Raw genomic sequence first — 27,129 nt, forward strand, 5'->3', positions numbered from 1 at the left:
GTTTTCATGCATTACATTTTTGATATTTAACAACTGTGTTTTGGGACATTCTGATAAAAAAAAATTTATTATGTTCATTTAATTTAAACATTTTCTGAGGATTAGTACTCTTACGGTAATGTTGAAATTCACTTAAAACTGGGAATGATGGTCATTAGAGGATTTTATCAATGTTACAATATATCGTCTAAGCATTCTACTTGTGTCTCAATACCGCACAGCAGTGCGGCTTTCAGTGTATCGATTATAGACATAGAAATTCCTCCACAGCAGCGGACGCGCTTTCATTTTCTAACATCTTCCTTACAAGCATTGTCTGGATTTTAAAAATTTATTGCATGGTGTTTTAGTTCTTCTTATTTACTTAAGCGAAATAAGAAAATGAGTAACATTATTTTCACGGAGTATTTTATTGCATTAGTTTAATGAGCAGATATGGGTGCTGTGAATTGATCTCGGTCAGAGGAAACTCGGAAAAGTTTTCTCCATGTAAACAGTGATAAATAAATGTGACCAATTATTTTAGGGGTTTTGTTTCGCAATAAAGGTCAAACATTGTTACGAACAGATGTCATTATTCTTTAAAGTGAATAAGGTTTATATATCAGTTGATAGAAAAGAATGCGTAACTCTTTTTGTAAAAGATATATATTAAAAGGTAGACATTCTTCCGTGCACGTTTGCTCCATCGTCGTTTCTATAAAGTATGAACATTTCTTTCCGTATTTACGCAGTCATATATATGGTGTTCTACTTCTTGGCATTCAAGGGTTATGTAACTAATCACTCAAAATATTTAGCTATTTTTATGTGAAAAATACGAGCTTTACCGACATGGCTATCAACCGTGCTTACAAAGTTGGATGTGGGATATTTTTCTTGCTTTTATCTTACGTTGCGAGTACAATGGTGAATTATACGGTAAATACACCAGCTACGGTGTATACCGATATTGTGTTAAATTTAACAACAACTGGAGAACCAAGACGTTCTTCAACAAATGACTCCAGCTATGACATTATTGCAGAATTTTTGGAAAAAGTTGAAGAATACGAACGAAATAAGGAAAAATGTATCCCTGGTACGCAGTTCAACTTAGGTAAAGGAGTTATTCAACAATATGGAATAAACAGATTCAAAAGACAAGCTCTTGTAACTGTCAATAGGGCGAATTTTCTAACAAGAATATGGAAAAGTGCCCCGCAAGCGGTTCTTGATTCGGAATACCTCTTTTATACCCAGGTCCGAAATTTCGTTGAAGGGGACCCTGATATATTTGCTGCGGGTAACTGTTATGATCATAGGGAATATAAGGATCTCTACCTGTATTGCCCTTATGCCTACCGGACAGAAAATGGTTCTATAAACGTTAAAGACTTATCTATAGAATATGATTATTTGGGAAATACTTCCGAATGGTTTTATGAAGCAAAGAAGCATGCTGCCAACATAGAAAATTTTAATATCACAGTTGGTGAGTAATTTTATGTATACATTACTTTTTTGTATTACAATAATGTAACAAAGGCGATTCCATAACCTTATATCACCTATGTCGCTTTTTGTTGATTTTATTCTACAGCCTAAAGTGAAATGAGTTGAAGTTATATGGTTCTGTTTCGACATTTTGTTTAATTTAATTTGTTTAATTCTGCATATTCCTCAGTTAATACATATGTTAAATTTTTGATATTTCTGTAACTTTTTTCTCTGCAAGCCTTCAAACAGGCCAATTAATTGACGTCCAATTTTAATGAACCATCGGATGGTTTTTCGTAAATAGTTCTTTTCAGTCAACAAGTACCGATTTACTTATTTCTCATCATATTTTCATATAAAAATGTCTTTAAAGGGGTATACGATTTGTGGAGATAATTTTAATATTCAAGTCGATATTTAAGTTGAAATGACGTCAGAGCGACAAATATGACGTTGAGTTTTGAATAAAAAGTTCTTTCAATCTTGTCTCATGTAAAACCCATCCAGTAAACATTTGACGTCGGTTAGACGTCGTATAGACGTCGGACCCCGACGTCGGATTAACGTTGGATTTGCAAACCGTTTAGACGTCGGATCATGACGTTGGCTAGACGTCGCAATCCGACCATTTTCCAACCAAAATCTAACCACTTTCCAACCAAAATCTGACCAAATTTTCAACAGAATTTGCAATCAAACAAGTAATCAACACATGTATTTTATTATCTTTATTTCACATGATAGCGACATAAGTCTTATATCATAAATCCCAAAAAGGTAATCCAGTAACTGAAACTTTCAAGTTTAGTCATGTCTGCATGATTCTTTAACTCCGCTATAATTCCCATCTGAAATGTATAAAACTTGACAGTTTCATCATTTCATAAAATTTGAAAACTTATACAATTATGCTAGAGCTATTACAACTTTCAAAAATCTGCTACTCACGTTGTGGATCCCTTTGTGTAAGGCCACACCAAATTGATAAGTTGTTCATCGGATTTTTTTCTGAAAAAAATGAGGCGGCGAGCGAAAAAATAATTTAAATATTTGTTTAGGTTTTTGAGAAAATCAGGGGCGAGCGAAGAGCGAAGAAATATATTTGACTTGATTTGGCTCTCGGCTGACTAATAAAAACCTTAAAATAGAATGCATAGCCCTTTTAAATTAAAAAGTAAGTCCCCAGGGATTGAGAAAATCTGACCTGCAGACGCCTAACAAAGCGAACTCGTGAAAAAAATGTATTAACAGTGTCATACAGTACACTGTAATCAAATAATGCATGCTTTTGAAAATGCTGTTAGAAAATTTGTAATAAACAACAATGCATAACCTTACATCATACTTATCGCATACATATGTGACTTGAATATTTACTGCTATGAAAATGTAGCATTCTTAGCTGACTTTACAAAGTTTTTGATACATCAAATATTAAGTTTTATATAATGACCAATAGCTCTGTACTTCCAAAGCTTCTGACTATCATGCCCCTTTTACTGGCAAAGCTCTAATTCAGAAAAGTCCAGTATGATGTCTTCTTGTAGCCTACAGCTCTTTTTCTAACTTTAAACTTTCATAACATATTAAATTTGTTGAAACTGTCTGAATTAAAGTCTGAAATGGAGATTAACGTGCATTAGCATTAACATTAGTCAACTAAATGATTGGAAAATTTGAAAATCGTAACGGTTCTGAAAACAACTCATAATGTAAATTCCTTACCCCACCAACTTTCGTATGCAAATCATTTGCCAAATGCTGATCATTTGGACAGGAAAAACAGAAAACAGATAAGTGACATGCATCAATAAGTATTTACCCTTACCAAAATAATGTAGATTGATGTTATCAAATAAATTAGTAAGCTTTTCTTCATCCAGTTTTCAATGAAATAAATCGATTTTTTAGCATGTAATTTGATAAACATTTGAAGAAAATGGCGTAACTGCATAAGGGGAAACAACTTTAATGCAACTAAATATAAGTGAGACGATGTGTGCGTAGTATGTATTTATTTTGATTAAAATCCATTTGAGAACAATCTAGGACTGGAATTATAAGCATTTATACACTTTTACGTCCGTAAAAAGTAGCGCACCAAAAAATTTTGGATTGATTTTTTTCAATGGGGCGAGCGCAAGCCAAAAACAAAAAAAAAATATTTTTTTTGTGTTTCTGAATATATACGAGCGGCAAATCCGATGAACAACTTTTTAATTTGGTGAGGCCTAAAGTATTTATAAACTTGCCCTATCTTATCCCACAAATATCAAATTACCGGAAGACTTGTGTAAACCGATGCAGGCTTACCTCGCGAAGGCATGACTAATAAACAACATGTGTAGAATCCTTAGGTGAATTTAGAATAATTTATACATGTGTATATAGAATGCATTTTTTTCCAGAACAGTTTTAAATTGGTAAAAAAGAAATCCGTTTCCGAAAATAGACAATCTCATGCGATTTTGTAACATAATTAATGATAATGTTTGATGTGCGAATGAACTATTATTTATAAGCGCATGTTCAGGCATAACTAACTTTAAACTATAAGAGCAAAATAACACCAGTTAATTTCATAAATGAAAACTTCCTTTCCAACCTAATTCCAACGTCTCCTAGACGTCTAAGTCTGACGTCTATTAGACGTCATGGTTATGACGTTGGTTAGACGTTGGATTCAGGTCGCCGACGTCGCGACCAAAATCCAACGTCTAACCAACGTCGGTACGACGTCAGGTGTTTACTGGGCAAATGATAGAATTTGACAAAAAACTAACACGATGACGAAAACTTTATTTTTTTGTCGATTGTAGGAATAGGATTATGGGGTCACTGAAATTATTTTCTCGTAATACCATATTACGTTATCCCTACCCCTAAATTACATGTAAACTATAGTCCAATACTATCCCAAAGTTGCTAAAGTTATGTAAATACGAACTTGTGACTAGGGGTTGAAAGTTGAGCCGCCGAGTCGCCCATATAGATAATGGCAACACAGTATTACACGTTTACCATTCAACCGCTGTTGAGTAACATCGAGTCTCAATCATAACCGCTGTTTTCTTTCTTTTACCTCGCCCGCTTAACTCAGTAGAAGGAGCGCAGATCTATGGATCGTGATTCCGATCCCCGGGCGCGGGTGACGATTTGATATAAGGCATTAGTCCGAATTCATTCGTCCTCCAACTTTAATTTGTTGAAGTTGGCAGTTACTTGTTGAGTATACAGAATCCAGGAACAGTGGTTAGATTAACTGCCCCCTTAACATAGAAACCCAAAACAAACATTCCTCTGTGAAAATCTCTAAAATAGACTGGCTTTTGTCTCTATGAAATTAAATTCGTCAAAAATAGGAAAAATGTAGAAATATATTATTATCAGTCTAGTGGCTAGTCTATTCAAGCTGGTGCACAGAATGGCCGGGAAGCTGATTTTAATGTTAAATGCCACAAAATATGTGCAATTTATAATATTATCTTATTTACAAATGGAACGGAAATATAATGTAAATATAAGAAATGAAACTATTTTTTTTCGGTGTTCATGCGAAATGAACGACAGAATAGGATCGGCATGAGCGATTCATGGATTTGCCGATCTTTTCTGTCACTCATTTCGCATAAACACCGAAACAAATCATTTCATTTTTTTTACTTAAAAAATAAAATGTTAAGGTAATTCAAATAAAAGTATTTATTTTTCTAAATGTTTACAACGCCGTGTACATTGATACATGATAAACTTGCAAGATAAATAATTTTAATCTTATCATCGTAATTTTAACGTTGAATAAAATCATTCACTGTTATAAAGGACTCTTTTGATTAAATTCTGCTTGAAATTGTTAAAAATGTATTCGTCTAGATCACGTGACATATGAAAACCTATTTAATTATGCATTTTTTTTGTCTGGGGTAGGGGTACAATAACGCAATCCAGCGCAACAGTAGTTGGGTGTCGATTTTGTCGCATTGCCATATATTAAATGTAATCTAAGCATTAAAAACTGAGTTCTACACTGAAACAATTTCGTCCAAGGCAACACTGTTTTAAGTGTTATTTAAATCTAATTATGCTAAGAAAATAAGATAGTACTGTTTGTCTAAAAAGAGGATATGTACGAAAAATACTCAATTGCGCTAACTTGTAATTTGGGGGTAGGAGTAGCGTAATGTAATATTACGAGAAAATGAATTCGGTGTATTTCCTTCAATCGACAGAAAATGAAGTTTCCATCATCGTGTTAGTTTTTTAGTCAAATTCTATCGTTTGCGTTTTACATGACACATAATTGAAGGAAACAGGCGTGCTTGCGGAGAAAAAAGTTATAGACTCATCAAAAATGTAAAATATACATTAAATGAGGAATATATTGAAATTTATATAAAACTAAATGTCGAAATGGAACACTCTTACATTCAAGTACTATTATTAATAGTCCATGCTACATTTTTCGGTGTTTTGTCCAGCAGCAAGTCAACAGTAAAATAACAATCTAAAGAGAACTTCAGTATACGGCCTGCTTCCCTGACCGCACATCACGGTCAACTGAATGCAATAAAGTTGAAAAAATATCTATTTGTATAAATGGCTATTTGCATAACGCTAGGTGTGTAGACGGAACATATATATATATATATTGAAACTGTAATGCACACTTAATTGAACAACATTTTAGATATTGGTTAAATTTCCCAAATGATTTTAAGTTCACCACATTTTTACTGATACTGTTTCCTAAATAATCTTGTCCATCTTTACAGACTATCAATAAATACATAATTCGCAAATTGCTGTTTCTTTGAACAGCTACGAATTAATGGTGAATCTAAGCTTTCTGATTAACTTAGGAAATATAGTTTTCTCTATTTACATTGCAGTTGTCGCCTTTCACAGTGATATTTTTTTCGGAGTTTGAATAAGTGAAAATTGATTCCTAACAAATCTTCACTACCTAATTGCGAGCCAGTTTTAGGGTTATTCGGAGGAAAAGTTAATCACATTAATGTAGTAAGAACATACTATAGTTTATTCACAATACTGCCACACAAACAAAACACTTTTACATGTCATCAGCGAATGACTGAGCGCAACAAAACTTCATGACATTTAAGATTAAGATACTTTAACCTATTATTAAAGCGCTTATTTAATGGATAAACATTTTGGTACAACTTAAACAGATTCCAGCACTCGAGTTTGGGTTATTAGTGACAGTGAATGCTTAACAGTGTTTCGTGTCTTTTCCAGATAGAAATATTAATTTTGTAAGCTATGAATCATTAACGTATATAGTGACACAGCTTTAATTCCTGTCTCGAAAAAGTTTCAGAAACTTCAATTATTTTGTATTGAATGTTTACTGTTGAAAAAGCAGCATGCCGAATGGACAGTTTTTATATCATATGTTAGAAAATTCACAGCTTCGTATGTTCGTATCTGTGAACATTTATGTTGGCTTAATGTAAGATATATCATGCATATAACTGGTTAACTACATTTTGTTACACTGTTTACTACTTATCACGGTAGACAATCTCTATGCGTGGAGAAATTACAGATGCTGAGTCTCTACGGATATGCAGACATAAAATCATGTCAACAGAACGATTCATATGAAGTTGTGACAACGATAGAACCCAGCATGAGTGATTTACCTCGAGGTAAAGGTCCCACAAGAATGATTATTATTAAACGAAGTTCCGATATGCGAGATATAGGAGACGAGTGAGTGTGATATAATAGGAAAGTACTTAAATAGAGGGCACTATGTCTTTTGTTAAAGAACATTTGATTTTTGAGATTTTGCAATTATATTTCAATTATCTAGTTAGCATTCATATGTGTAACCATCATCAAAATCATGCTAAATATTTCTATTCACTGGTACAAAGCCAGTTAGATCACTTATCTAACACGTAATTTCGAGGTGGTTTAAATGATGTTTGTTGTTGTTTTTTTTTTTTTGTTTTGTTTTTTACTATACTAGTATTTCATTGTGATCATAAAACAAGGCCGATTAAAAGGGTCTGCTACTTTGTGCGTAAGTATTTACCTGACGCTTATTACTCTTTGCCAGTAAATTCGGGTGTTTCCGTTATTTTGGATGACATGATGGAGTTGTAGATAGATCTTGCCATCGAACTTTCGAGATATGACAATGTTCAAAACTGACCAAGCCGTACACTGTTCAGATCACAGATCAACGTTTACAGATCAGCAATCAATGTAAACCTGGATCTGCAATTGCAGATCAAATTTCAAATTTGTTCCGGTCGTAGATCAACATTCATTGTAGATCATATACATGTTTTCGCATATCAACATTCAAAATCGATCAGGTCGTACATCGACATTCCAAAATGTCAAGAATCACAGATCAACGTTCAAAAATGCTCAGGTCATAAATTCTACATCAACATTCGATATAGACCTGGGTCTGCAATCACGGAACAACATTCAAAACTGTTCAAGTAGTAGATCAACATTCATTGCAGATCCGGGTCTGCAATCACAGATTAACTTTCAATTTTATTCAGGTCGTAGATCAATATTTGATGCAGACCCGGGTCTGCTATTGCAGGTCAACCTCCAAAATTATTCATGTCTTAGAGCGACATTCAATGGCAAACACAGATTAACATTCAGATTTGTTCAGATCGACATCTGAAAATGTCAAGATCACAGATAAATGTCAAAACATGCTCAGGTCGTATATTAACATTCAATGTTGACCCGGGTCTGCAATCGTAGAATTCAAAACTTTTCAACATATCCGGTTTGGACCCATATCTACAATCTTAGATAAACTTTCAAAATTGTTCATGTTGCAGATAGACATTTCAAAATCAACAGCCAAAATGTCTAGATCATAGATCAACATGTGTCGTAAATCAAAATTCAGTGTAGACATGGGTCTGCAATCGTAGAGCAACATTTAACATATAGCATGTTCATGGTACACAAAGAAAAAATACCAAAATATTACTTCAGCGTTGATCTTACGTGAGGAACTACCAGGAGTAAACTTGCAATAAAATAAGGTGAATATATTCAGCAGCCTTCAAGAAATAAGCCTCACAGCTGGAATACTGCTGTGTATCTGCGGGAATAAGCCTCACAGCTGGAATACTGCTGTGTATCTGCGGGAATAAGCCTCACAGCTGGAATACAGCTGGAATACTGCTGTGTATCTGCGGGAATAAGCCTCACAGCTGGAATACTGCTGTGTATCTGCGGGAATAAGCCTCCCAGCTGGAATACTGCTGTGTATCTGCGGGAACTAACCACACATCATAACCTTTTTTTAAACTTTCTTTTCAACTCCATTTTCTGCAATTATATGTGCACTTCATGGGTATCAAGAGAAAAAGTGTTTGTTTGTTTTTGTTTAAAATCTTTTAAAGACAATATGGTCTAATTATGGAGCACCAAAATTTTAATGCTAGTGATAGATGAAATATCTTTCCTCGTAAAACAGTATCGTTTCTCATGATTACGAGATCTCGTTATAACGAGAAAATTGTCTCTCTTAATTACCAGTAAATAGAATCTATATAAATTATTTTCATTTAATACGATTCGGCTTTCATAAGACACCTTTGTTATTTTGAAAAGATGCATGTACCACACAATAACACACAAGTCCCTTTCCCATGTTTTATATCGGTTATTATGCTATTAAACTAGTAATAGTTATCATAGATTATTATTATATAGTATAACACAGTTAGATTTCAGCGACAAGGCCTAAAGCAACGGTCGAATTTATTATGGCTGAAGACTTAAACGAGAAAAAAGTAGAGCGACATGTTCTGTTGTGCGCAGTTGTCATAATTATTTTCGAATATAACTCTTCAGGAGCAGTATTTTGAATACGTTCGTATATAGCTCCTTTATTGAAAGTGAAGCTAAAAACGAAACACATGAATCTCTTACCAGAGTAAAGCTCTTTGACGACTTGGTGCAGCATATGAATTTTCTACAAGGCGCCTCAAAATAAGAAATAGATACAAATATGATCCAAGCCAAGTTCAATAATGACAGACAAATGTCTGAATTTAAATATATTCATCCTATTATTGTGCGTTAAGACTATAACGGAACACATTAGGATCTGTCATACTATGACATCTCCACCTAGGTCCATGTTGTTAAATGTAGTGACCTTTTCACGGCAAGTGTTTGCTTAATGTGCAAGCAGACAGTCATGCTGCTTCCGTAGTGTATTCTATATACATGTATTAGCATTAAGCTCCGTTCTTAAATGTATAAATAGCAAGACCTTAAAGTACCCTGAAGGCATTGAGCATAACAAACTTATCTACGCCCATTATCTACGGTACATCAAAGCAAACAAAATATTGACGTCACTATATATATATGTATTAAGGGATATAAATATATTCAGAACAGTCGACTTTACCATATGTGAGATCCGCTAGGATACAAGTTCGCATTATAAATTATTATCTAGTAGAGAGAATTTATACGAACTAAATCACCACCACAATATACCAGACCAACCACGGCAAAGCGCCCAGCAGTAGAGTATATATGCAAATGTTGAACCAGTACGAATGTGTAGTACAATTCGGGCTCGTATATAAAGCAGCAATGAAACTAATCTTTTTGGGTTAATGGACTTGCTGTGGCATGCGCGTGTTCGTTTGTACTGCTGGGCGCTTTGCCGTGGTTGGTCTTGTATATTGTGGTGGTGATTTAGTTCGTATAAATTCTCTCTACTATATATATATACATGTACTGCTGTACTGCTAGGCGCTTTGCCGTAATTGGTCTGGTATATTGTGGTGGTGATTTAGTTCGTATAAATTCTCTCTACTATATAATAATTTATAATGCGAACTTGTATCCTAGCGGATCTCACGTATGGGAAAGTCAACTGTTTTGAATATAATTATATCCCTTAATGCAAATTATCTCTATATATATTAAATGTATCCTTGAGATCCAGTTAACTTTCAGAGAGAGAAAATATAGCTTCTCTGGTCCCAATCAGTTAAAAAGACTAAAATGTCACTGCTGATTTATGAGACATGAAAACAGAGATTTGAGTATATATATGCAAATGTTGAACCAGTACGAATGTGTAGTACAATTCGGGCTCATATATAAAGCAGCACCGAAATTAATCTTATTGGGTTAGTGGACTTGCTGTGGCATGTGCGTGTTCGTCTGTACTGTTAGGCGCTTTGCCGTAATTGGTCTGGTATATTGTGGTGGTTCGTATAAATTCTCTCTACTATATATATACATGTATATAGGCAGAAAATGTAGGTTTCTTAACAAAACTTTAAAAATGCTATAACGTGTATTTTCCAGTGATGCTGCGAAAACAGTAGATCTATGCTAAAACTAAATATTTTAGAAATAATATATCCCATACAGTGATTGAATAAAATCACTGTTTGGAGTTAAGATGCAAAGGAATTATATCACGGGGGCGCAGCCCGATTGATATAGATCTAATAATACGCATCTGAACGACAAACAATGATTTTATCTATTATGAGCAAATCACTGTTTGATATATATCAATTGCTATAGGCATTGTATTTACATGCTTTATGCAATAAATTGAAATTGAATTGATTTGAATATTATTTCGATTCAAAGTCGTTATCAAGGTTTATTATGTACGTCCTTGACGACATCCATCAAATATTTGCCTGATTTCTGTTATTTTCTTTTCCAGCGCGTCGCTATGCCATCTAACGCTATGACGTAATAATTGTGACGTCAGACAAATGAATTGTTGAATTTTAGCCTTCTTTGTTTAATAGGAAAACAAATCGGGTCGTGTTAGAATCATTAATTAAACATAAGAAAAAATAAAAATACGGGATCACGTATTAACATAACATTTAAGCACACATGTTATCTTCTTAAGGGCAGAAAATTTTTTACTAGGGGACACCAGTCTAGAACGAAGATTTCACCGTCGAGACGCCCAGCGAGTGCTGAGAGCGGGTAGGTATTGGAGGGGTGCCTTCGCCCATGTTGGGTTGGGGGGAGGTGGGGGGGGGGGGGGGGGGGGGGGGGAGGTTGGGGTTAGAGGGAGGCTCTCCCCTTGGACATTTTTGACATACAGGCATGAAATGGCATCTGGTGCATTTTTTTAATGTGTCATAGGTGTAGTTGGTAGAACACAATTATTTCTGGGGGTTGTCACAAAATAAGATTTATAAGGGTTTGTCGATATTTATTCCATTGTTGGAAGATTATGCAGATACTGATTGATAGTAGAATTGCTGGGTGTCCTGCAAACAAACTAACACAAGCATAAGCTGTAACAGAATGTAAAATAAAAGCAAATAAAAGCAAAATCAAAGCAGTTAGCTATTAGCAAATAAAGCTAGATTGCATCATTCTATGGAAAATTTACTTATATGAAAATAATAATTTCTTGTAAAAACAACTGACAGTTTAGAAAACAGCTGAAATGTCATTATTCATGAAAACTGGACAAAAGGGAATTTTAACCAAGCAATTCATGAACAAGGGACAGAACAATGGATAACCTGGGATTTACCTGAGCTGTAAAATAGCTGTTAGTCTTTTAGAATCAGAGAAGAAATGTTGTAGTTGTGAAAACGACATGTTTCCCCCTTCGAGAAAAGCTGTCAAGTGCTGTGTATAATTTCAATTACCGCCAAAAACGTGATTTTGTGAGATTTTAGTGTGCAGCCAATCAAAACTTGTTTAACATACTCTCTCGCATCAGTGATTTAGGTTTTACAATACCAATTCATTTCACTCACTGTGACATTCTCCCCTGCTTTGAAAAATGTCTCCTGACACAACAAAATGGTTAAAAATAACATAGTAATATACTTATATTTATGCTAATATATTATCAGCATATATAACTATATACAACACATAATTATATGAATATCAGCTATAAGTATACCTTCCAATTCTAACTGGCAGTACTATCAGCCAAAACAAAATTTAGCTGAAAAGGTAAAAAATATTTTGTTGCTAAACAAAATCAGGAAATGGTTTCTGCAGCTGAAAAGCAATGATAAAATTATAAAATCATCAGATGCAGTTCACATTCATAGTAATAACTAAAGTACTACATTACAATTAAACTATGCGGATGAGTACTACATTTTACAAATGTTGTTTTAAGAACAACATTTCTCTAATTTACTACCAAGCTAACTAAATGCTTGCAAGCTTTGTTCCTTATTTAAACTCACCCAGTTTTAATTTAAACATACTACTTTTTATTCAGAACAGCAGTTAGGCATATATACATCAATTACAGTTATAAAAACAATGCATACATAAAACAATAGAGATTAAAAACACAAAATTGCAAACAAACATTTACTGTTCTGCATAAACATTGTACTGTGACATTCAACCCTTTACTATCAAACAAAAACCTCAACATCTGTTTCTGCCGACTGTTGGTACATAACATAGTCATCAAACTTGATAGGATTTTTACGATTTCTGACAGGTCTTGTTGGCAATTCAACAGTATTCTCAGAAACATTTGTTTTTGATCATGAATGGATGGAGAAAATGTGGATGTAGTTACACCAGAGGATCTGTCAAAATGGGTTTAACGTCGCACCGACACAATTATAGGTCATATAGCGGCTTCCAGCTTTGTTGGTGGAGGAAGACCCCATGTGCCCCTTCGTGCATTATTTCATCACGAGCGGGCATCCGGGTAGAACCACCGACCTTCCGTAAGCCAGCTGGGTGGCTTCCTCACTAAAATGTTAATGACGATATTTATACTTGAAATTAATACTCTCTAAAATGAAACATTCTAAGCTGAATATACTACCCTAGAAACATTTGTGACAGAATGCAAGATATAGCGTTTCTTCTAGGTACAACCCCACGCTTCGAACGGGTGTCGGTTCTCCCCCTTCCATACTCTCACCCATCCCAAATTTGAAAACGCCCATACACATATGGCATACTTACATATACATTATATAATACTGCATATATACTAGCTGATTCATGGGACACCCAAGGCGCACGTTTTCCCTAATTTAAATAATTTGTTTAAAAGGGTCACCATGTAATTTAACAAATCTTCAAAAGGCAAAATGACACTGGCATAACGCAGTGTCAACTTTTGCATGTCCATTTGTGATTTGAATTATATAGACGCTGAATATATTTATATGCTTGGAATTAAGGACAGAATTGAAATCATTTGATGTGTTTATTTTCATACAGATTCATCATCAGTTAAAAAGATTAAATTACTCAGCTTAGCCACTTGAATTTAAAATTAATGGAAAACCTTGATGATCGCTAAAAGGGTTTTCTTGTCAAAGAAAAAAACTTATACATTTCTTGATTTTTTTTTAAATTGTCTTTGTGAAATAAACATAACTTGTATAGTGGCTTGAAGAAACATTATTGTCTTCAAGCAATTCATGGTTTTTTGAAGGAGGATTTAGGATTGCATTATTAATGCTTGTTAAAAAACTGTGTTGTTTGGCATCCTAAAATACATGTACACGTAAAACAGTTTTTTCCTTAAACCTTTGTAGATTGATCTTGCTCAAACATGAAGCCTCGTTAAAAAGCCATTCATATTATCAGACAAACGTTATTAGCATCACGTTAACAGATAAAACGTGTTAGTAAAATTATCTTATTGAATGTCAAGAGTAGTCTTTTAACCATTTACTTTGATATTTATTCCTTATGACATTAGTATAAAGCTGATTGCTTCGAAACAATTTTAGATTCGAATTTCTGCGGCCCAGTAAATAAGATTGCTGACTAAATCATTGTATTGTGGTTTCGTGCCTTGCTATGACTGATTTTGTGAGAAGTGAAATAAAAATGCTCCACTATATTTGAACACTTACAGATACTGTTTAGATTTATTAATTTATTTTAAGTTACAAGTCTCAAAAAGGTTTATTATGAGCATCTGATGTAACAAAAGAACAAAATAAACAACTACAAAATAATAAGGGCCAAGTGATAATGAATGAATATGAGTAATGGAATGATAGTAAAGTGTGACAGTACGAAATATAACTTATACAGAAATGGAGAATGAGAGTATAAATATCAGTTGTTTGCATATCGATATGATACAGTTACCAATATTTCCTTCTTTCAATTGAAGGTGATTACACCTGAAAATAAAATGACATTCATCACCTCAAGATTTACGAGTTCTAAATTCATATCTGTCTTGAAAATCTGCTTTTTTCAATAGATAATTTGTGATGATAGCATTTTGAAATATTTTTCAAAAACAAAATCTTCTTTATAAATACGACAATTGAAACATCTACGAGAGTCATTAAATCAGACCAAAGTGGTCTTTAAACCTTGGAATACAATATTTACAATATTTTTGAACGATGCTGTGACAAAACTTGCTGATGTAACCAAATATTTGGACAAATAAAGGTTATCTTGAGATGACATAATAATCTAATCCACTCTAAGTACACATTTTTACGTGCATGTAGCATAACAGATAATTTATACAACAGATTAACGTAGATTTTATTTTAGTTGCAGCATTTTCCAAATAGTTATTTCATGCGAACACAGGAATATCATGTGCAGAATGTAGTTCTGCATTTCTCAAGATAGCACAATCGGTGAAAATTAATAACCCTTGGTCCGTCAGCTCTGAATATTCTGTCTTGCTGTCGAATCTCCAAGATTTACTACTTTACGCAACAAATACCACGCTCTAAGCACCACATACATAACTGAAAGTCTTCCTTTTTAACTCCCAGCTGACTTCAAACAAAAGGAAACCGCTGCATCTATAGCATTAGAAGACACACACTTTTATATATAAGACAAGCTCATATCTAGCTTGCCTAAGTCAGACACTTGGTAGAATCGTTAATCAAAGTTGCCCCGCCGTCAGTCAGCATATCACAGGGGTCATTCTACAGTAAGGTACGCCAATTCAGGTGTCGGTGCGAGTGTAGAAGAGAGATAAATATTATTATTTTGGGTATGGTGGGAAAATGCAATAGTGCACGGTTTATAAAAATTTTATTTATAGCGTGCCTTAAAATTTTAAGGTAGTTCTGCACAATGTAGAATTTAATTAAACCCTGATTTTTCAAAACTTCAAAATATACTTAGAAAATTCAGCAAATAAAAAAGATAGGGTCGTGTGCTTGATTTTTTGCTAGACTGATTTGAAAAATTCGGACCTCATGCAATTTTTCATAATGGGAGTCTATGGAAAAATCACAACTTTTATGACATTTTCGCGAATATAAATTTTTCTACAATGTAGATTTTAATGAAACTTCACACAGTCGTAAATAAACACATGTTCTATAATGTGGTGAAATAAAATGTATATGTCCTTGTGCTTATTTTTGAGATATTTGACCATGATTAAAGTGAACCGCAAATTTCAACTAAATTTTAAGACATTATTTGAATTATTTAACATGCCAGATGTTTTGATATCATATTTTAACTCTAGAAAGATAATAACAGTGATATTGTATAAATTTGCTCACGGGTTGCCATTATTTCATAAAATGATTTTCATTTCCGTACGCCGAATCCAGGCTTTATTCTACGTTTTCCGGTCAAATGACGTTACGCCATCACTTTCATCACGTGCAGAACTACCTTAATTAAGTAATGGTTCCATCATTGATACAAAATCAACAATGTTAGGGATTATCAAAGCAGAGAAGACTGTCCAGCAAAAGTGCTATGTATCATACATTTAAAAAATGAAATATTTTTTTCGGAGTTCACGCGAAATGAACGACAGATTAGGATCGGCAAATCCATGAATTCTCCCATTCATTTCGCATGAACTCCGAAATTTTTTTAATTCATTTCTTATATTTACATTATATTTCCTCTCCATTTGCAGACAAGGTTATATTATAAATTGCACACATTTTGTTTTTTGCATTTAACCTTAAAATCAGCTTCTCGGCCATTCGGTTCACCAGACGGAACAACTCACGGTGACAGCGGCCCGTTATAACTAAGCAGCGTTGTCGTAACTTTGGCGCCTTTCCTTTTGCCGTTCATACAAAATGAACGTCAAACTTTTCAATGGAAAAGAATAGGGTGAATGTAAATATTATATAAATGAATTTTATGCAACACATATATTTTATCGTCTAGGTGCATTCCATTATTATCTGGTCGATGAAGGGGTGTCACCGGTAGATACAACGCAGAGTTGTTTTAAGGTCATTAAAGACAGTCTCTTAGTCGTTATTTCCTACTGATATAACATGTGATAAATTTAGGATAAAATACGTGATAAACAGCCATATCAACCGCCTCCTACTGTAGTATACAAGTTGGGATAAATCAGTAATTACGTAAGAAATGAATTTATTTTCTTTTCGTAGTTCATGCGAAATGAAGGACAGAATGCGATGTGCAAATCCGTAAATTGCTCTAGCGATTAATGGGCAATTTTCCGATCAAGTACTATCGTTCATTCATATGAACTCCAGAATAAATCGCATCTCTTACATCTAAATTATGTTTTCGTTCCATTTGTTCACAAGATATCTTTTTTAAATTGCAAACATTTTGTTGTATTTAACATTAGAATCTGCTTCCCGGTTAATCTGTTCAGCAAGTACAACAACTGCGACGTCATCCAGTGAGCTCTTCCTGACTGCAACCGGGCATCTTCAAAACAGTGGCGCGTTAAGTTATTGTAAATTTGACGCATTTGTCTTTTGGGTAATACAAAATGAACGATATAACTTTTATAGAACGAATAGGTAGGTTATGAGTGGTGGTTCTTTACTTGTAGCTGTAAAATTACTAAGTTTCAAAGTTATTACACAAAAAAGGTCGAATACATAAAATATATCAAGTTATGGTTCTTTTGCTCTGCACCGCTCTAATTTCTATTTATCTTTAGAACAAATTTCTTTATATTCCGTCCAATATTTGCATAGTTATCATTATCAAAAATAAGAAAACTCAAGCGTATATTAAAGATGGTGAATATTCAAAACTTTTACAGACAGAGTCCCAGTTCTACACTTCCTATCGTTGCCACCTACCTTTGTCAAGATCAAAATTGGTTTAGCTGCTAAATGTATTTTTAGGTAAACAGCAATATTAAAGTAAGTTCCAACAAGAGCTGTCAGTGGACAGCGCGATCGACTATTCTCAGTGTTTGATAGTATAATATAAGCTATGAATAAAACTTTAACATTACAATAAGCATATTCTAAGTCGAAAAGGGGCCATAATTCAGTCAAAATGCTTGATAGAGTTGCCTCCTCCTTTTTACAGACTGGGGTCATGATGGTAAACAAGTATGCAAAATATGAAAGCAATATGTCAATGGACTTTGAAAATATTTGGGGTAGTACGCAAAATTTATCATTTTTGTGACGCTCACGCTAACGCTCACGCCGACGCCGGGGCGAGTAGGATAGCTCCCCTATTCTTCGAATAGTCGAGCTAAAAAGTGAAGTAACTTAAACATTTCATTTATTACCTTTAATCCTGTTTCGAGAAAAGACCGACAGTATGCAATATCCAGCAACACATTTTATCTTTATCTTCTTTTTCCTCATCAAACAACTTCTTTGACCCCTTCATCACAACAGAAAGATTATTATAAATTGACAAATAACATGTCCAATCATCATCAATTCAATATCGTTTATCATTGTACTGTCACAACAACATTGGAATAGAATAATTTTAGATCAAGTTCAGTAAAAAAACAAATGTGCCTTTTAGTTACATTTGAGCTATTTCGTTAAATACGAGTCCTGAATGTGTGACCCTAACACGAACATCATCATGGTGAAATTACTTCACTTCATTGAATTTTCGTCTTTAAAAGGAACAATGGCATGAAATAAACCAATAAATTTGGCGTCGGTCGATTTCAAATTGTTACGAGATCAAACTTTACAGCTCGGAACTTAATTCCATGCCACTTCAAGTGTATTAATAATGATAAACGCGTTCTTTTTTCTGGCTAATATTTAATTAAACGTTAAGGAAAATAGCGAGAAAAAAATGGAAATCAGTCACATCGGTATTTTACAGTATGTATGCACATAATTTTGGATCTACTGTATAACGATTAAGTTGCCCTGAAATGTGGAAGAACCATAAATGCTCAACGTGCATCATTCAGTAGACTCAAAGGCGAGGCGTATGTTCTCCGTGACGATTTGATAGAAGACATTGTGTCTGAAGTCATTCGTCCTCCACCTCTGATCCATGTGGGGAAGTCGACAGTTACCTGTGGAGAACAGGTTTGTACTGGTACAGATTCCAGGAGCAATGGTTAGGTTAACTGCCCGCCGTTACATAACTGAATACTGTTGAGAAACGGCGTTAAACCCAAAATAAATAAAGCAAACAGTTGACTCAATGTAACTTTTTCCTTTTAACTTATGGCATTCAGTAGTTATCACACATCCGGATATGCTTGTATTTCATATAAAAAGGGACTTGGGGTTGTAACTAGGCAATATCGTAATAATGAATGTCCACTTTCCATAAATGCTAGCCGATTTCTTAACACAGTATGTCCACTTTGTTTTTATTAATTCTAGAAAATGTAAATAGTACCCTTTATGATTTTTCTATGGGTTTCTAACACGATTTCACGAGTATCTGAGAAAGAACAAGGAGTATACACGTGTTAGATGAATTTCAAAACATACGTGTACGATTTTCACGAGCGGTAGTCATGCTTCAAACCTTTCTGGAACAAATGACTAAATGTTTTCTTTTTTAAAATTCTTATACACATTTAAATATGACCAGCATTGGTGACGGAATGTCTGAACAAAAGCGGTGCAATAATTACAGAGTACAAAGCAATCCGTAATATCTGTTCCATACAAACACCTGACCATGGCTTTCTGCAATTTTCACTGTTTGCCTTGTTCTCGGTGCTTCCGAGGGATCTACTTTCCAGATTTTATTTTCAATACCTGTGTAACAGAATTCCGCATAAGACGATTCTAGGGGCTTGAGGGGTGATACACCATTACCTCTCTTGAACAGACTCGATCAAACCGAGTCTACTGTTAATTTGTTTGGTTGCATTCTATGCTTCCGAAGGATCGTCTTACATATTTTATTGTTTATAAAACCACACATTCTGTGTAATACTGATTATGGCTGTTGTTGCTAGAATGTTAAAATAGTAAAATACTCAATTTTTTAATCAAGGGCACATATTTCTTGACTTTTCTTGCCTAATCCAATTTTACTCGTAATCATACTTTACTAAGATATCTCATTGGTATAAACGATAAATCTTGAAGCATGTGTTATTATAACAAGATCAATGTTACAAACATACAAAGCATTAGAAAAGTCATATAGAACTTCAGGTTAAATTAAGAAACATAGATTAAATATTTCCTTGGGTTTAAATCACGTCTGTTGCTGGTCAAACTCGCACATAGATTGAACTTAACTTGTCGGATTATATAAAATTCTAACACAATACATACATGTAGAGCAATATCTATCTCGGGTTATTCTGCAATAAACCGACCTTGAACTATGCTGCGCGCACCGTGTTTTGGCTAAATGAATGCTGCGGCGTAGCACGCAGTTGTAATTTATGTTCGATGAAAATACTCATCTGATTCTCGTCTAAAGTTATTGAAGTAAGTCGTGTTAGAATCGAAATAATAAGTATCTAAAAAAGGTTTGTCGTAGAATAACCCTCGTTTGTCGTTCTTATGCGTAGAAATATATCACGCAGGCCTTCATGATATATTCATACGCATAAGAACTCCAAACTCGGATTGTTCTACGATAAACCTAATTTTGATACTTATTGTTTCTTAAATAGGGTCGTTTCGAGGTATCTGTACACCAGTAAGTTACATATTTTACAGCTCAAAAAGCCTATCTAGGTAAGACAATTACCATTTCCAATCGTCTGAAAGATGTGCGAGTCGTGGTATATAACACATAGATAGTCATCTCAACAGGCCATGTAGAAATCGAATAGTGTCTTTCCCGTTGAAAATATTTCAGTTGTTTTGAATGTCCCTATTAAATGAATACAATTACACCTTAACTAGACAAATATGCGATAATAAAGGATTTTATCAACCCGCATAAATCACTATGTTGTACATTTTGAGGCAACGCTTGTACATGATGTAGGGTACTTATTTTGAAACATAGTATGCGCTTTTTAACCAGGTTTTTCAGAATATTTGATTTGCGATGTCATAGATGAATGAAAGGATGGATCGACCGCGTAAAGTTCTTCATTTCCGTTCAATAACTTATGCATGGGTTGAGGTATTGAAATGAAACTTACAGGTCTATAGATAGCTTATAGTACGACCAATGCGGGAATTGCATTCAGGCCAGTGGAGGCAACTGTAATAAAAAATTAAAAATCCGCTCAATAACTTTAGTTTGATTTGATGTATTTAAATCAAACTTGGCATATAGGTAGCTTATTGAAAAACTACGGTTGAATTTGCATTGGGTAGTGCAGTGACCTAAGTCTAGTTTACCTTTTGAATGTAGGATTTGTGGAGGGCAGAGGACGGGTAGTACCCTTTTTCATTTACGGGTGGGTGCAACAAATAAAGTGTCATTTATGTGCCATAGGATCAAGGTCAAGGGCAGGGCACACTCGCTAGAATATTTTGTTTCCGCTGGGATCATTGACATGGGGGTTTCCGGCTAGTAACTTTATTTTGGATTTATATATTGCCACCAAACTTGGTGTACAGCAAGCTTATTTGAAAAGCCAGATTCGTATTATATTTTGGGTCGCTATTGCTAAAAACAGTTAAAAGGATTACCGGTCAACAACTCTAATAAGAAATGAGATATTGCAGTTGGTAGCTTAAGACCCGGGGAAGAAGTATAAATGTTGTCCATACAGAAAAATGGCCACTTTTGATCTCACACAATCTGAAAGAAGCGTGATGAAGAGATTATTGCACATTTTAGCAAGAATAATCTTAAGTAATGGTTCCTTCGTTTCTGAAAATTACAATTTCTATGTCTCTTTTACAAGTGTGTTCGTTAGAAAAAAAGTTTTCTGTTGTATACTAAAATTTTGAATTTACCAGTTTGATCATTGGAAGGTACACCCTTGACTCGGAGCAAATTGTATAAATCACTGCTAGATTTATCTATCTGACATTTAATTATCACGTTGGTAAATTCGTAAAAAGTTGTAACATTAATGAACATTTTAAATACACTATGTATGAAAGGAATATCTACTCTTTTGCTATGATTACTGTTTATATTTTGTAGATTTAAAACACTAGCAAAAAATTCTCTTCCTAATACATATCTATCTTTTTTATAAACTTTGATTTAGTAAAGTAATCAGTTTTATGTAATTTTAAAAATTATAACGAATGTTCCTAATAGTTTACCTGCCATATTTTATATAATACAAAATTTGTGATCGTTTGATATTATGAATGAGTTAAAACAATATGTGACTTTGTCAGTGTTTAAATGTTCACTTGATTTAACTTGATGTTTCTTTAAATGTATTTGTCTGAAATCACCTACACATAAAGACTGAGACGACTTGGTTTATACAGTGCTCCGGGACATTTAACTCCTTCCAATCTACCAAATTGCAAGCTGGTAATTCTGTGAAATAAGGTTAGGGTGTTGCCTCTAGCCATAAGGTAACTATTACGTCATGGTCTATGTTACTTGAAATAGAAACTGTTAGAAATAATTTGTTTTCGGGGAATTTCCTAGTATCTTTTTATTCTAATACACTACAGTAATTCAATAATGATTCAAGTAACATTTGTCGATGGATTACTTTGTCTCCATTTGTCTTTTAATAGTCTTGTGAGAGCACTTATCATAATGTTGACGCAAATTGTACGAGTGTATTGTCCGGTGGGAAAACAAAGCAGAGAGACGACATGATTTAAAGGTATTTCTTAAATGTGTGGTCGTTTTTGTAAGGGAAAACTATCAAATTATGTCATGCCATATAATATTTTGTTATTAAACAACATTTTCACCGCAAAAACAAAAGAGCGAAGTTTATTCAGGCATTTATAAACAGTAAATAGTGCAAACTTGCAACTAGATCATTCTTATGACTATATTGTTTCCCTGGAAAATTTACAACGATGTGAATATTGTTTGTCCCTAGATTTCAGTCAAATGTGGTTAAAGCTTGTATTGTAAAATCGACTGATATACCTTTCTACCAATGTTTATTTTTTTCTGATCCCTTGTGTTTTTGAGGGGGTACTAAGATTTACAATTGTCCGTACATGAATGTATTGCCGTCCGCCCGGATGGGATGTCCGCCCGTCATTCCGTCCGTCTGATTGTGACGTGCATATCTCAAAAAGTAATCGACCTACAGTCATCAAACATTATAGGCTTGTTTGTCAGCATATGAAAATGTGCACCTGGATTTTGTATCTGACTTAGAGACAAGAAACGTTACAAGATTGTTGTTCAGCATGCGAAGATGTGCACATATGGTTTCTGTTTAGGATTTCACTTAATCAGACCAGAATTATGGCATTTGACCTAGTTCAAAATGTTCATGTAAGGCCTAAAAGTTTATTTCACATGTCTCTCATGAATTATTTGACCTGGACTTATGAAACATTACATGACTGTTATTCAGGTGTCCCTCCTGTGATTTTGTTATGGTACTTGACATAGTAAAACATATGTATAAAGGGGTTTAAGTTTGTATTGCATAATTATATCTTAAAAGAAGTATTTGACCTAGAGTCATGAAACATTATAGGAATATTATTGAGCACGGGTTGAAGTTTACCCTTGGATTTACTCCGCTCCTACTTCACCATCATTTCCCACGTCCTCGTAAGATACCTTTTACTCTTTAAGTTTCTTCTATCTCGTGTTTCTTGATGATACTTTGTAGTATCCACAACCCCCAGATCATTCACACCCGACCCAAGGAAATATGAAAACTTTATTTAGTTTTACGATGTCCACTAGTAACATATAACCGAATAGTGATAGGAATGGGGATCCAGTGTCCTATGGGCACACATCCGGTTATAAAAAATGTAGTGTTTATGACTTTTCCTGAAAGTTCCACTATTTCATGATTCACTTATTTTTGAATATATATTTTACGACCTTGCACTTAAAGGTGAACTTACATTAACATTTTTCTTAAACATAAATAAATATAAAGAATTCAGACTGCTTAAAGAATTTTTATGGTCTCGGTGTCGTAAACGAGCGACGCTCATTTATGATACGAAGCGCAAAATTTCAATTGATTGTAATTATTTTAATCTAATTACATTTCCGTTGATGCTAGTACAATATATTTTCTTAATTTCAAATCAAACACATTTCTATTACATGAAAATATAACATATGTAATTTTATATCAAGTGTACACTATGAAAGGCACCTGCAGTTTTCCTGCCAAACTACCTGCAAGAAACGTTTGTTTCCGGCTCAAACTCTTACACACTGTCAGTGGAGTTTCCTCTTCAGGTAAGTATTCGGGTCACATGGTTTTGCCATTGTCACGTAATTTCCTCGGTTGTTCGCGGATGTTGTACACAATATTACATTTAAACTATGTGAAACTAGAGCGTTTTCAATGAGACATTCAGAAATTCAAATTAAATTAAATAACAATTATATTATATGCGCATGAAGGTAAAATCTTTAACATACTGTTGTTTAATAAATCTATTATTACAATAGTGGAACGGGTTACTGCCAAATAATTATATGTACAGCATCGAGATTCTACAATAACTATACATTGTAAAACCTACAGAAACATAACGTTAAATTATGTTCAGTCAATGGGTGTTTAATACTAAAAATGAAAATTATTTGTCTGCCACCGAAAAGACAAGAATCAATCATTTACGCAGTTCCAGAAAAGCTAAGAGTAACATCGTGTACTTTATGCCCTTGTTACGTATTATTGGCAAGAGACTAATATGTGAAACTTACCGTCCTGTGACATATTTTGTACACACAAAAAAGAGGAAAAAATGTCTAATACTGAAGATTTTTTATCAGTTATATCAAAATTTAATCAGACAATGTTTGTAAAAACTTGAAAAACTCAAATATGTTACACATATTTAAATATCTTTTTGTTTTATTATGCTGAATCTGTGACAGTATTTTCAATATTGGTTTATTTTGAATGATGTCGACCTTTTCGTCTTTAGTAACATGCTGCCACTGTTATTTCACATATCTCTGAAATCAATTACACGACATTTGCTACAATTGCAAAATATGATGTTTAGATAAAAAGTACCAGTAGCTCACCTTGGTGTGTTTTTTCTTTACTCTTATGGATATTCGTAATCTACACAGATTAATTTTTGAAATTATGGATTACAGCAAAGTAACAATTTAACTCACGTAACAAGTTTAATATATACCAATTCTTTACAACAATACATTGCATAAAAATTGCATTATGTATAATAAGCTCTTACTTTCAATCATGAAACAACTACTTTGGATGATATTCACATCTAGCTGTCCGTTACTACGGTAAATCAAATAAAAAATATTCAAATGACTGATAAGAAACAAAGAAGAGAATATTATGTTAAAAAAGATATCGGCGGGTTTTCATTGGGAATTAAAATGGGACATGGTAAATTAAGACCATACCTTCAACGATTATATAAAATAATTAAGTTTTATTTGAAATTTATACTCATTTTCTCTCTAAATCCGTCAAGTTGCCTAATAGCGCATGCAATATTAATTACAGTCCTTTTAAAGCAATATCGGAAACAAGTTTTCTACACAGTTTTATGAGACAGTAACGTTCAAACACACATTCCAGCTTATTATGATACACGAGCGCGCACGATCCTGCTCTAAATTGTTTCGACTTCGTTACACAATGAGAGATACAGTAATTCCAAAATTCCAAAATTCAAAAGTTTGTTGATTTAAGACGCATGATGTTGGGACAGAAAGAAGAAAGAATTGCACTTTATTTTGGTATTTCATCCATTTTTGTCTGTAATAAGGTTTTTCCCCGATTTCTCTTTAATTATACGACAACACAATTGGTATTATATATAATCATAATGAACTCCGATGGTGGTAATAGGAACTGTGTAAAATCTAAATGTTTGAAATATCTTCATTAAATTTATCGTCAAAAAAACGATTTTCATAGACATTTTTCATTGTAAATTCCAGCAATATTGGAAAAGATTTTTTTGTGAATCATATTCCTAATAAAACTAGAAGAGAAATATAGACGTCAATAGTTAAAAGAACGAAGACAAAGGCTAGTAAAAAGTATAGGACTTCTGAAGTACGCGTGAATTTCAATTCCGCCATCTTGTAAATGGTGAGACTCTTAGCTACATCAGATACAGTATAATATAAATGTGCATTTAACAGAACTTTATACCTACCAAGTAATAGTCTCCCAAACAACTATTATCTGTAAAAGAATGAAGACAGCCAGTGCTACTTTCAGGCAACACAATGGCACCATTCCCAAGTGATAGTATCATATGACCGATTGTTCATTATATCCTAAAGAGTCAATAAATGATGTAGATTACAATATATATAACATTACATTGTACCAATAATTGAGGATTTAGCTTTAACAAGATGAGGTCTTAAAACGGAATCAATGTTGTAATTACATGTAAATGACACTGGAAGAAGACAATATTCGCATTAAAGAAAGGAATGGCAACATGTACTACTGGAACACATATTAACAAGAGGGCCATGATGGCCTTATATCGCTTACCTGACCTTGACCTTGTATACGACATGTACATGTCAGACACACTGTATCGTTAGTTGGTAACAATTGTTATTTATATGACCGATATATCCCATACCAAAAAACATATCATGCATGTCACTATAAATAGCATGAAAGGAAATATAACAAAACAAAATTCAAATTCGAAAAAATCTTTTAAATAATCTTTCATCTACAGAAACGTGATGTAAAATGATTTGTAAAAGTCCCCAATCACAGTGAACAAACCAGTACAAAGTGGACCTCTTCCATGCCAGGTATTATGCAACAGTTTCCGAGACCGTGCTGGGATTAACTTCTTAAAAGGTCTAAAGTTCGCTGGTTTACACGAACTTATAAGGTCTAAAGTTCGTGAGTTTACACGAACTGACAACAAGTTTTTGTTATAAGTTGAAGGCAGATAATTTTGTTATGCTTATTCATTCTGCTTCATTTTTTCTAATAAAAAGCTGACGCTGCGTTTAAGGGAAGTAAAATAATAGAGGTTATGCTTGTAAGTACTTGCCTGAGGAAAGAGTTGTCATTCTGTTCAAACACCATATTTATGCAATAAAATATCAAAACTTCAGTTATTAATTATGAAGGGCAAGGAATGTCTGACAATAAGTTAATTTTATATGAAAGCCATCCTCAAGCCTTCATAACGCTGAAAGAATTTTTGATATCGGACCAATATTAAAAAAGATATGGCAGTTTGAAATTTAAGAAAATGGCTGATCATGGAGGCAGCCATTTTAGTGTGTTTATGATGTCATAGACACACTGCTGAATTCTTTAATAAGCAAATTACCTTTTAAATAGATTAGTTTCATAGGTTTCTTGAGTGTAGGATGTAAAACATGGTCAATAATTTCTGTCAATAT

General features: G+C 33.7%; 1 protein-coding gene across 1 annotated transcript in view; it reads left to right on the top strand.

Annotated features, from left to right (window-relative positions):
- Window positions 1-816: 816 nt before the first annotated feature.
- The window catches only part of LOC123549113 (probable G-protein coupled receptor CG31760), a 301,128-nt gene continuing 274,815 nt past the window's right edge, over window positions 817-27,129 (top strand). Inside the window, exon 1 of the mRNA XM_045336939.2 lies at window positions 817-1,474. Within this exon, the coding sequence (XP_045192874.2) occupies window positions 835-1,474 (640 nt within the window). The 5' untranslated portion in view covers window positions 817-834. The remainder of the gene's footprint in view (window positions 1,475-27,129) is intronic.

Source organism: Mercenaria mercenaria, chromosome 6, assembly GCF_021730395.1.
Source record: "Mercenaria mercenaria strain notata chromosome 6, MADL_Memer_1, whole genome shotgun sequence".
In the NCBI taxonomy this organism is placed as follows: domain Eukaryota; kingdom Metazoa; phylum Mollusca; class Bivalvia; order Venerida; family Veneridae; genus Mercenaria; species Mercenaria mercenaria.